General features: G+C 65.3%; 1 protein-coding gene across 19 annotated transcripts in view; it reads right to left on the bottom strand.

The window, feature by feature from the left end:
* Nucleotides 1–13,231, bottom strand: part of LOC121109775 (plectin-like) — a 160,878-nt gene that overhangs the window by 73,302 nt on the left and 74,345 nt on the right. For 3 of the 19 annotated variants that reach the window (XM_040695625.2, XM_040695626.2, XM_040695627.1), the window contains exon 1: nt 12,023–12,461. The exons of 13 other annotated variants lie outside the window; for them this stretch is intronic. In XM_040695625.2, coding sequence (XP_040551559.1) covers nt 12,023–12,446 — 424 coding nt within the window. In that variant the 5' untranslated portion in view covers nt 12,447–12,461. Of the gene's footprint in view, nt 1–6,568; nt 6,790–12,022; nt 12,462–13,231 lie in introns of those variants that run through there. 3 more of the 19 variants (XM_040695632.2, XM_040695634.2, XM_040695636.2) reach the window with 1 other exon arrangement.

The raw sequence follows: 13,231 nt of genomic DNA, 5'->3' as shown, positions 1-13,231 counted from the left end.
GCACTGCATGGGGCTGCATGGCACTGCATGGGGCTGCACAGGGCTGCATGGCACACAGCACTGCATGGCACACAGCACTGCATAGCACAGCACTGCATGGCACACAGGACAATGCATGGCACACAGCACTGCATGGCACACAGCACTGCATGGCACACAACATGGGGCTGCATGGGGCTGCACGGCACACAGCACTGCATGGCACACAGCACTGCATGGCACACAGCACTGCATGGCACACAGCATGGGGCTGCATGGGGCTGCAGGGCACACAGCACTGCATGGCACACAACATGGGGCTGCATGGGGCTGCACAGCACACAGGCCAATGCATGGCATACAGCACTGCATGGCACACAGGCCAATGCATGGCACACAGCATGGGGCTGCATGGGGCTGCACGGCACACAGGACAATGCATGGCACACAGCACTGCATGGCACACAGCATGGGGCTGCATGGGGCTGCACAGCGCTGCACGGGGCTGCATGGGGCTGCACGGGGCTGCATGGGGCTGCAGGGCACACAGCACTGCATGGCACACAGCATGGCGCTGCATGGGGCTGCATGGGGCTGCATGGCACACAGCACTGCATGGCACAGCATGGCACGGCACACAGGACAATGCATGGCACACAGCACTGCATGGCACACAGCACTGCATGGCACAGCACGGCAGACAGCACTGCATGGCACACAGCACTGCATGGCACACAGCATGGGGCTGCACGGCACACAGCACTGCATGGCACACAGCACTGCATGGCACAGCACGGCACAACATGGGGCTGCATGGGGCTGCATGGCACACAGCACTGCATGGCACAGCACTGCATGGCACAGCACGGCAGACAGCACTGCATGGCACACAGCACTGCATGGCACAGCACGGCACAGCATGGGGCTGCATGGGGCTGCATGGCACACAGCACAATGCATGGCACACAGCACTGCATGGCACACAACATGGGGCTGCATGGGGCTGCACGGCACACAGCACTGCATGGCACACAGCACTGCATGGCACACAGCACTGCATGGCACAGCACGGCACACAGCACTGCACGGCACACAGCACTGCATGGCACACAGCACTGCATGGGACTGCATGGGGCTGCACGGCACACAGCGCTGCATGGCACACAGCGCTGCATGGCACACAGCGCTGCATGGCACAGCACGGCACGGCACACAGCACTGCATGGCACACAGCACTGCATGGCACACAACATGGGGCTGCATGGGGCTGCATGGCACAGCACAGCACTGCATGGGGCTGCATGGCACACAGCGCTGCATGGCACAGCACGGCACACAGCACTGCATGGCACACAGCGCTGCATGGCACAGCACGGCACACAGCACTGCATGGGGCTGCATGGGGCTGCATGGCACACAGCACTGCATGGCACAGCACTGCATGGCACACAGGACAATGCATGGCACACAGCACTGCATGGCACACAGCACTGCATGGCACAGCACTGCATGGCACACAGCACTGCATGGCACACAGCACTGCATGGCACACAGCATGGGGCTGCACGGCACACAGCACTGCATGGCACACAGCACTGCATGGCACAGCACGGCACAACATGGGGCTGCATGGGGCTGCATGGCACACAGCACTGCATGGCACAGCACTGCATGGCACACAGGACAATGCATGGCACACAGCACTGCATGGCACAGCACGGCAGACAGCACTGCATGGCACACAGCACTGCATGGCACAGCACGGCACAGCATGGGGCTGCATGGGGCTGCATGGCACACAGCACAATGCATGGCACACAGCACTGCATGGCACACAGCACTGCATGGCACAGCACTGCATGGCACACAGCACTGCATGGGACTGCATGGGGCTGCACGGCACACAGCGCTGCATGGCACACAGCGCTGCATGGCACAGCACGGCACGGCACAGGGCGCGGTGCAGCCGTGGGCGGAAGGAATTGCGGCGCCGTGGGGCAGCGCCAGCGCCCAATGGGGCGGAGTTTGGCTGCGTGGGGCGGCTGTGCCCCACGGCGCTGCCCCACCGACCGCGCCCTCCACGGGAATCTGCCCCATAGCGCCGCCTCTGCCCCACAGCAACGGGTCTGCCCCATAGCGCCGGGTGTGACCCATAGCAGTGGGTCTGCCCCATAGCGCCGGGTGTGACCCATAGCAGTGGGTCTGCACCACAGCGCCGGGTGTGACCCATAGCAGTGGGTCTGCCCCATAGCGCCGGGTGTGACCCATAGCAGTGGGTCTGCCCCATAGCGCCGGGTGTGACCCATAGCAGTGGGTCTGCCCCATAGCGCCGGGTGTGACCCATAGCAGTGGGTCTGCCCCATAGCGCCGGGTGTGACCCATAGCAGTGGGTCTGCCCCATAGCGCCGGGTGTGACCCATAGCAGTGGGTCTGCCCCATAGCGCCGGGTGTGACCCATAGCAGTGGGTCTGCCCCATAGCGCCGGGTGTGACCCATAGCAGTGGGTCTGCACCACAGCGCCGGGTGTGACCCATAGCACTGGGTCTGCCCCATAGCACTGGGTGTGACCCATAGCAGTGGGTCTGCCCCATAGCGCTGGGTGTGACCCATAGCACTGGGTCTGCCCCATAGCGCCGGGTGTGACCCATAGCAGTGGGTCTGCCCCATAGCACTGGGTGTGACCCATAGCACTGCGTCTGCCCCATAGCGTTGCCGCTGCCCCACAGCAACGGGGGTGACCCATAGCGCTGCCCCTGCCCCATAGCACTGGGTCTGCCCCATAGCGCTGGGTGTGACCCATAGCGCTGCCTCTGCCCCACAGCAATGGGTGTGGCCCATAGCGCTACCTCTGCCCTATAGCGCTGGGTGTGACCCATAGCGCTACCTCTGCCCCACAGCAATGGGTGTGACCCATAGCGCTACCTCTGCCCCACAGCAATGGCTGTGACCCATAGCGCTACCTCTGCCCCACAGCAATGGGTGTGACCCATAGCGCTGCCTTCTGCCCCATAGCAGCGGGTCTGCCCCACAGCAATGGCTGTGACCCATAGCGCTACCTCTGCCCCATAGCACTGCGTCTGCCCCATAGCGCTGGGTGTGACCCATAGCAGTGGGTCTGCCCTATGGTGTTGCATCTGCCCTATAGTGCCGGGTCTGCCCCATAGCACTGCATCTGCCCCATAGCAAAGGGTGGGACCCATAGCAGTGGGTCTGCCCTATAGTGCTGCATCATCCCCATAGCGCTGGGTCTGCCCCATAACCTCCCCTACAAGGAGCTCTGCCCCATAACCTCCCCCACGTGGGGCTCTGCCCCATAACCTCCGCCATGTGGGGCTCTGCCCCACAGCGTAACCACCGGACTCCATCACACTATGGGCTCTGCCCCATAACCTCCCCCATGTGGGGCTCTGCCCCATAGCGTAACCACCGGACCCCATCACAGTATGAGCTCTGCCCCATAACCTCCCCCACGTGGGGCTCTGCCCCATAACCTCCCCCACGTGGGGCTCTGCCCCATAACCTCCTCCATGTGGGGCTCTGCCCCATAGTGTAACCACCGGACCCCATCACACTATGGGCTCTGTCCCATAACCTCCCCCATGTGGGGCTCTGCCCCATAGCGCAACCACAGGACCCCATCACAGTATGAGCTCTGCCCCATAACCTCCCTCACGTGGGGCTCTGCCCCATAGCGTAACCACCAGACCCCATCACACTATGGGCTCTGCCCCATAACCTCCCCCACGTGGGGCTCTGCCCCATAGCACAACCACCGGACCCCATCACACTATGGGCTCTGCCCCATAAACTCCGCCATGTGGGGCTCTGCCCTATAACGACCCCTATGAGGAGCTCTGCCCCATAACCCCCTCCACGTGGGGCTCTGCCCCATAACCTCCCCCACGTGGGGCTCTGCCCCATAGTGTAACCACCGGACTCCATCACACTATGGGCTCTGCCCCATAACCTCCCTCATGTGGGGCTCTGCCCCATAGCGCAACCACAGGACCCCATCACACTATGGGCTCTGCCCCATAACCTCCCCCACGTGGAGCTCTGCCCCATAACCTCCCCCACGTGGGCCTCTGCCCCATAGCGCAACCACGGAACACCATCACAGTATGAGCTCTGCCCCATAACCTCCCCCACGTGAGGCTCTGCCCTATAACGACCCCTATGAGGAGCTCTGCCCCATAACCTCCTCCATGTGGGGCTCTGCCCCATAGCATAACCACCGGACCCCATCACAGTATGGGCTCTGCCCCATAACCTCCCCCACGTGGGGCGCTGCCCCATAGCGCAACCACCGGACCCTATCACACTATGGGCTCTGCCCCATAACCTCCTCCATGTGGGGCTCTGCCCCATAACGACCCCTATGAGGAGCTCTGCCCCATAACCTCCTCCATGTGGGGCTCTGCCCCATAGCGCAACCACAGGACCCCATCACATTATGAGCTCTGCCCCATAACCTCCACAATGTGGGGCTCTGCCCCATAACCTCCCCCACGTGGGGCTCTGCCCCATAGCGTAACCACCGGACCCCATCACACTATGGGCTCTGCCCTATAACGACCCCTATGAGGAGCTCTGCCCCATAACCTCCCCGACGTGGGGCTCTGCCCCATAGCGTAACCACCGGACCCCATCACACAATGGGCTCTGCCCCACAGAGCAGCCCTCTGCCCCACATCACAGCCTCTCTGCCCCACATCACGGCCTCTCTGCCCCACATCACGGCCCTCTGCCCCACATCATGACCTCTCTGCCCCACATAGCAGCCCTCTGCCCCCACATAGCGGCCTTCTGCCCCACATTATGGCCTCTCTGCCCCCCCATAGCGGCCCTCTGCCCCACCATAGCGGCCCTCTGCCCCACATCACAGCCTCTCTGCCCCCCATAGCGGCCTCTCTGCCCCACATCACAGCCTTCTGCCCCCCCATAGCAGCCCTCTGCCCCACATAGCGGCCTCTCTGCCCCACATAGCGGCCTCTCTGCCCCACATGATGGCGCTCTGCCCCCCGCTCACACCCCCCCATTACACCACACATTACCCCCCCACCCCACACATCCCCCCATCCCCTCCCCACCCCACACATCCCCCCATTCCCCCCCCACCCCACACATTACCCCCCCACCCATCCCCTCATTACCCCCCCATTACCCCCCCACCCCACACATTGCCCCCCCCCACACATCCCCCCATTACCCCCCCACCCCACACATTCCCCCCCCACCCCACACATCCCCCCATCGCCCCCCCGCCCCACACATCCCCCTATTGCCCCCCACCCCACACATCCCCCAACTGCCCCCCCACCCCACACATTACCCCCCGCCCCACCCCACACATCTCCCCCCATACATTACTCCCCCATTGCCCCCCCACCCCACACATTACCCCCCCACCCCACACATCCCCCCATCCCCCCCCACCCCACACATCCCCCCATCCCCCCCCACCCCACACATTACTCCCTGCCCCACACATCCCCCCACTGCCCCCCCACCCCACACATCCTCCCATTGCCCCCCCACCCCACACATCCTCCCCCATACATTACTCCCCCATTGCCCCCCCACCCCACACATTACCCCCCCACCCCACACATCCCCCCATCGCCCCCCCACCCCACACATTACCCCCCCACCCCACACATTACCCCCTGCCCCACACATCCCCCCACTGCCCCCCCACCCCACACATCCCCCTATTCCCCCCCACCCCACACATTACCCCCCACCCATTACCCCCCCACCCCACACATCCCCCTATTCCCCCCCACCCCACACATCCCTTCACTGCCCCCCCACCCCACACATTACCCCCCGCCCCACACATCCCCCCACTGCCCCCCCACCCCACACATTACCCCCCGCCCCACACATCCCCCCATCCCCCCCCCACTCCACACATTACCCCCCGCCCCACCCCACACATCTCCCCCCATACATTACTCCCCCATTGCCCCCCCACCCCACACATTACCCCCCCACCCCACACATCCCCCCATCCCCCCCCACCCCACACATTACTCCCTGCCCCACACATCCCCCCATTGCCCCCCCACCCCACCCATTACTGCCCCATTGCCCCCCCACCCCACACATCCCCCTATTCCCCCCCACCCCACACATTCCCCCCCCACCCCACACATTCCCCCATCCCCCCCACCCCACACATCCCCCCACTGCCCCCCACCCCACACATTACCCCCCCACCCCACACATCCCCCCATCGCCCCCCCACCCCACACATTACCCCCCCACCCCACACATTACCCCCTGCCCCACACATTCCCCCATCCCCCCCACCCCACACATCCCCCCACTGCCCCCCACCCCACACATTACTCCCCCACCCCACACATCCCCCCATCCCCCCCCACCCCACACATCCCCCCATCCCCCCCCACCCCACACATCCCCCTATTCCCCCCCACCCCACACATCCTCCCATTGCCCCCCCACCCCACACGTTCCCCCATCGCCCCCCCACCCCACACATTCCCCCCCCACCCCACACATCCCCCCATCCCCCCCCCACCCCACACATCCCCCCATCGCCCCCCCATTGCCCCCCCCGCACCTTTCCGGCCCTCGGCGGCTCTCAGGACCGCGCCCCACACGTTCTCCTCGGATCCGCTCAGCCCCATAGAGGGCTCCGCCCCCCCCTCTCGGGCCATGGCGCTGCTATGGGGCGCCGCGCTGCTATGGGGTGCCGCTCCGGACGGGCTGCTATGGGGCGCTGCTATGGGGCGCTGCTATGAAACGCTGCTATGGGGCGCTGCTATGGGGCGCTGCTGCGGTGTGGGGCTGAGGCGGAGCGGCCCCTCCCGGCCGAGGTGAGTGGGGCGGAGTCCCCCCCACACCCACAGGAATTCCCCTTAACCCCTTCGGGGCCGCCCCGCAGCTCCGCCCCACAGCGCCGCTTATGGGGCGGAAGGAAGGGGGGAGGAGCGGGGGGGGGGGGGGGGAAGCCACGCTGCCACGCTTATGGGGCTCAGCAGCCATAGGACCCATAGGACCCACACTTATGGGGCTCAGCACCCATAGGACCCATAGGACGCACACTTATGGGGCTCAGCAGCCATAGGACCCATAGGATCCATAAGACCCACAGTACCCACACTTATGGGGCTCAGGACCCATAGGACCCACACTTATGGGGCTCAGCAGCCATAGGACCCACACTTATGGGGCTCAGCGCCCATAGGACCCATAGAACCCACACTTATGGGGCACAGCAGCCGTCGGACCCATAGGACCCACAGGACCCACACTTATGGGGCTCAGCAGCCATAGGACCCATAGGACTCATAGGACCCACGCTTATGGGGCTCAGCAGCCATAGGACCCATAGGACCCACGCTTATGGGGCTCAGCAGCCATAGGACCCATAGGACCCACACTTATGGGGCTCAGCAGCCATAGGACCCATAGGATCCATAAGACCCACAGGACCAACACTTATGGGGCTCAGGACCCATAGGACCCACACTTATGGGGCTCAGCAGCCATAGGACCCACACTTATGGGGCTCAGCGCCCATAGGACCCATAGAACCCACACTTATGGGGCACAGCAGCCGTCGGACCCATAGGCTCTGCCCCATAGTGTAACCACAGGACCCCATCACGCTTATGGGGTTCAGTACCCATAGGATCTATAGGATGGACACTTATGGGGCTCAGCAGCCATAGGACCCATAGGACCCACACTTATGGGGCTCAGCAGCCATAGGACCCATAGGACTCATAGAACTCATAGGACGCACGCTTATGGGGTTCGGTACCCATAGGATCTATAGGATGGACATTTATTGAGCTCAGCATCCATAGGACCCATAGGACCCACACTTATGGGGCTCAGCAGCCATAGGATCCATAGGACCCACACTTATGGGGCTCAGCAGCCATAGGACCCATAGGAGCCACACTTATGGGGCTCAGCATCCATAGCACCACACTTATGGGGTTCAGGACCCATAGGACCCACACTTATGGGGCTCAGCAGCCACAGGACCCACATCTATGGGGCTCAGCACCCCCAGCGCCATGGGGGGGGCACCACCCTATAGGGAGATTGGCGGCACTGCCCCATAGGGGGTCGCTGCCCCATGGTGGGGATGGGGGTCTCCACCCCACACCTCCCCTCCCGGCCCCACAGCGGTCGCCCCCACACGGACCCCCCCCATCCCCACCCCACAGAATGCGACCCCAAAGGACCCCCAACCGCCCCACAGAACGCGACCCCAAAGGACCCCCAACTGCCCCCCCCACCCCACAGAATGTGACCCCAAAGGAGCCCCAACCGCCCCCCCCACCCCACACACTGCGACCCCAAAGGACCCCCAACCGCCCCCCCCACCCCACAGAATGCGACCCCAAAGGACCCCCAACCGCCCCCCCCCCACCCCACAGAATGCCACCCCAAAGGACCCCCAACCGCCCCACAGAACGCGACCCCAAAGGACCCCCAACCGCCCCCCCCCAACCCACACACTGCGACCCCAAAGGACCCCCAACTGCCCTCCCCCACCCCATAGAATGCGACCCCAAAGGACCCCCAACCGCCCCCCCCCCCACCCCACAGAATGCAACCCCAAAGGACCCCCAACCGCCCCACAGAATGCGACCCCAAAGGACCCCCAACGGCCCCCCCCCCACCCCACAGACTGCGACCCCAAAGGACCCCCAACCGCCCCCCCCACCCTACACACTGCGACCCCAAAGGACCCCCAACCGCCCCCCCCCACCCCATAGAATGAGACCCCAAAGGACCCCCAACCGCCCCCCCCCCACCCCACAGAATGCGACCCCAAAGGACCCCCAACCGCCCCACAGAACGCGACCCCAAAGGACCCCCAACCGCCCCCCCCACCCTACACACTGCGACCCCAAAGGACCCCCAACTGCCCCCCCCACCCCACAGAATGTGACCCCAAAGGACCCCCAACCGCCCCCCCCACCCCACACACTGCGACCCCAAAGGACCCCCAACCGCCCCCCCACCCCACACACTGCGACCCCAAAGGACCCCCAACCGCCCCCCCCACCCCACACACTGCGACCCCAAAGGACCCCCAACCGCCCCCCTCCACCCCACAGAACGCGACCCCAAAGGACCCCCAACCGCCCCACAGAACGCGACCCCAAAGGACCCCCAACCGCCCCCCCCACCCCACACACTGCGACCCCAAAGGACCCCCAACCGCCCCCCCCCCACCCCACAGAATGCAACCCCAAAGGACCCCCAACCGCCCCCCCCCCCACCCCACAGAATGCAACCCCAAAGGACCCCCAACCACCCCACAGAACGCGACCCCAAAGGACCCCCAACCGCCCCCCCCCCACCCCACAGAATGAGACCCCAAAGGACCCCCAACCGCCCCCCCCACCCCACAGACTGCGACCCCAAAGGACCCCCAACCGCCCCCCCCCCACCCCACAGAATGCGACCCCAAAGGACCCCCAACCGCCCCCCCCACCCCACAGAACGCGACCCCAAAGGACCCCCACATCAGTGGGGGGCGTGGCCTCAACGTATGGGCGTGGCCTCTGGTTTTGTGGGCGGGGCCCCAACCGCGGCGCGGGTTTCCCAATGGGCGTGGCATCGCGAGGTGGGCGTGGCCTCCCGGAATGGGCGTGGCCTCAACGGCGGCACGGCTCCAAAGGGGGCGTGGCCTCAATCGCGCCGCGGTTCTGCCAACGTGGGGCTCTGCCCCATAAGTGCCCCCAAGTGGGGCTCTGCCCCATAACCGCCCCTATGTGGGGCTCTCCCCCATAGCCGCTCCTATGTGGGGCTCTGCCCCATAACTGCCCTTATGTGGGGCTCTGCCCCATAACCGCTCCTATGTGGGGCTCTGCCCCATAACCACTCCATGAAGTCTGCCCCATAAGTGCCACCACGTGGGGCTCTGCCCCATAACCGCGCCTATGCGGGGCTCTGCCCCATAAGTGCCCCTATGTGGGGCTCTGCCCCATAACCGTCCCTATGTGGGGCTCTGCCCCATAACCACCACCACGTGCGGCTCTGCCCCATAACCGCTCCTATGTGGGGCTCTGCCCCATAACTGCCCCTATGTGGGGCTCTGCCCCATAGCCGCTCCTATGTGGGCCTCTGCCCCATAACTGCCCTTATGTGGGGCTCTGCCCCATAACTGCCCCAAGTGGGGCTCTGCCCCATAACCGCTCCTATGTGGGGCTCTGCCCCATAACCACTCCATGAAGTCTGCCCCATAAGTGCCACCACGTGGGGCTCTGCCCCATAACCGCGCCTATGCGGGGCTCTGCCCCATAAGTGCCCCTATGTGGGGCTCTGCCCCATAACCACCACCACGTGCGGCTCTGCCCCATAACCGCTCCTATGTGGGGCTCTGCCCCATAACCGCCCCTATGTGGGGCTCTGCCCCATAAGTACCCCCTAGTGGGGCTCTGCCCCATAACTGCTCCTATGTGGGGCTCTGCCCCATAACCACTCCATGAAGTCTGCCCCATAAGTGCTCCCACGTGGAGCTCTGCCCCATAACCACTCCATGAAGTCTGCCCCATAAGTGCTCCCACGTGGAGCTCTGCCCCATAACCGCGCCTGTGTGGGGCTCTGCCCCATAACCGTCACCACGTGGGGCTCTGCCCCATAAGTGCATCCACGTGGGGCTCTGCCCCATAGCGTAGTGGAGACAGATGGCATCCACAAAGCAGGGCCGTGCCCCACATCCTGCCAGCTGTGCACCGCCCCACATGGACTCTGCCCCATAACCCCACCCGGGGACACCGCCCCACCTCCCGACCCACAGCTGCTGTGCTATGGGGCTCTGCCCCACCTCCCGACCCACAGCTGTGTGCTATGGAGCTCTGCCCCACATCCAGACCCACAGCTGTGCACTATGGGGCTCTGCCCCACATCCCGACACACAGCTGTGCACTATGGGGCTCTGCCCCACATCCCGACCCACAGCTGTGTGCAATGGGGCTCTCTGCCCCACATCCCGACCCTATGGGGCTCTGCCCCACATCCCGACCCACAGCTGTGTGCAATGGGGCTCTGCCCCACATCCCGACCCTATGGGGCTCTGCCCCACATCCCGACCCACAGCTGTGCGCTATGGGGCTCTGCCCCACATCCCGACCCACAGCTGTGCGCTATGGAGCTCTGCCCCACATCCCGACCCACAGCTGTGTGCAATGGGGCTCTCTGCCCCACATCCCGACCCACAGCTGTGTGCTATGGGGCTCTGCCCCACATCCCGACCCACAGCTGTGCGCTATGGGGCTCTGCCCCACAATTGAACCAAAGAACACCTCCACTGACTGCCCCACAGCGGTGCTCTGCCCCACATCATGGCCTCTGTGCCCCACATTATGGCACTCTGCCCCACATCATGGCCTCTCTGCCCCACATTATGGCACTCTGCCCCACATCATGGCCTCTCTGCCCCACATCACAGTGCTCTGCCCCACATTATGGCCCTCTGCCCCACATCATGGCCTCTCTGCCCCACATTATGGCACTCTGCCCCACATTATGGCCTCTCTGCCCCACATCGCAGTGCTCTGCCCCACATCATGGCCTCTCTACCCCACATCACAGTGCTCTGCCCCACATCGTGGCTCTCTGCCCAACATTATGGCACTCTGCCCCACATCACAGTGCTCTGCCCCACATTATGGCCCTCTGCCCCACACTCCCCCCACCCCCCCCCGCGTTTCCCCCCAACCCCACACGGGGGCGTGGCCTCGGCGAGGTGGGCGTGGCCTCAACTGGGGGGCGTGGCCACCGCCAAGTGGGCGTGGCCTGAGCACGAGCGAGCGGCCGCCGGGCGGCTCCAGAAGAGGGCGTGGCCACGGGGGGAGGTGGGCGTGGTTTCAACGCTGGCACCGCACCGCGGGGGCGTGGCCTCAGCGGAGTGGGCGTGGCCAGAGCGCGTCCCAGCCCCGCCCCCTTCCCCCCTTCCCCCCCACCTCCCCCATTCCCCGACCGCGCACCGCCCCGCACCCCGCCCCCCCCCACCCCCCCGCCCCCCTTCCAGCCCCGCACCCACCCGCACAGCACAGCCGCCCGCTCAGATCCGTCCTCCGCCGCCCGGAGAGCGCCATTCGCACCGCTCCGCTCCCGCACCGCCCGCACCGCTCCGCCTCTCGCCGGGCCACGCCCACCTCCTCCTGGCCACGCCCACCGCCCCCCCCCGAGGCCACGCCCACCGCCGTAGGTGCGGGCGCGGCGACGTTCGGCTCCCCCTTGGCCACGCCCACCGCCCCCTGACCACGCCCACCGCCCAGTGGAGGCCACGCCCACCGCCGTAGGTGCTGGCGCGGCGACTTCCGGCTCCCGCTTGGCCACGCCCACCGCTCCAGGTCACGCCCACCGCGCCAGGCCACGCCCACAACGGCGTACCCGTCGCCCTCGTTAGGCCACGCCCACCTCGTTAGGCCACGCCCACCCTTTAAGCCACGCCCACCGCCCATGGGGCCCGACCCACAGCGGCTGCCCCACATCCACTGCTTTCAATGGCGCTGCCCCACAGCGCTGCCCCACAACCGACAGCGCTGCCCCATAGCACTGCCCTACAACCAACAGTTGCCCCATAGCGCTGCCCCACAACCGACAGTGCTGCCCCATAGCGCTGCCCCACAACCAACAGTGCTGCCCCACAACCAACAGCGCTGCCCCATAATGGCTGCCCCACAACCGACAGTGCTGCCCCACAACCAACAGTACTGCCCCACAACCAACAGCGCTGCCCCATAGCACCGCCCCACAACCGACAGCGCTGCCCCATAGCACGGCCCCACAACTGAAAGCGCTGCCCCACAGCACCACCCTACAACTGACAGTGTTGCCCCATAGCACTGTCCTACAATCGACAGCGCTGCCCCACAACCAACAGTGCTGCCCCATAGCACTGCCTCACAGCGCTGCCCCATAGTACAGCCCCACAGCACTGCCCCATAGTACAACCCCACAACACTGCCCCACAGCACTGCCCCACAGCAGTGCCCCACACCACTGCCCCACACCACTGCCCCACACCACTGCCCCACACCACTGCCCCATGGCACTGCCCCATAGTACAGCCCCACAGCGCTGCCCCATAGTACAGCCCCACAGTGCTGCCCCATAGTACATCCCCATAGCACAGCCCCATAGCACTGCCCCATAGTACAGCCCCATAGTACAGCCCCACAGCGCTGCCCCATAGTACAGCCCCACAGCGCTGCCCCACACTACAACCCCACAGCGCTGCCCCATA

Source organism: Gallus gallus, chromosome 2 (assembly GCF_016699485.2).
Source record: "Gallus gallus isolate bGalGal1 chromosome 2, bGalGal1.mat.broiler.GRCg7b, whole genome shotgun sequence".
NCBI lineage: Eukaryota > Metazoa > Chordata > Aves > Galliformes > Phasianidae > Gallus > Gallus gallus.
The sequence above is the reverse complement of the archived record's forward strand: the minus strand, read 5'-3'. Positions and strand labels throughout refer to the sequence as shown.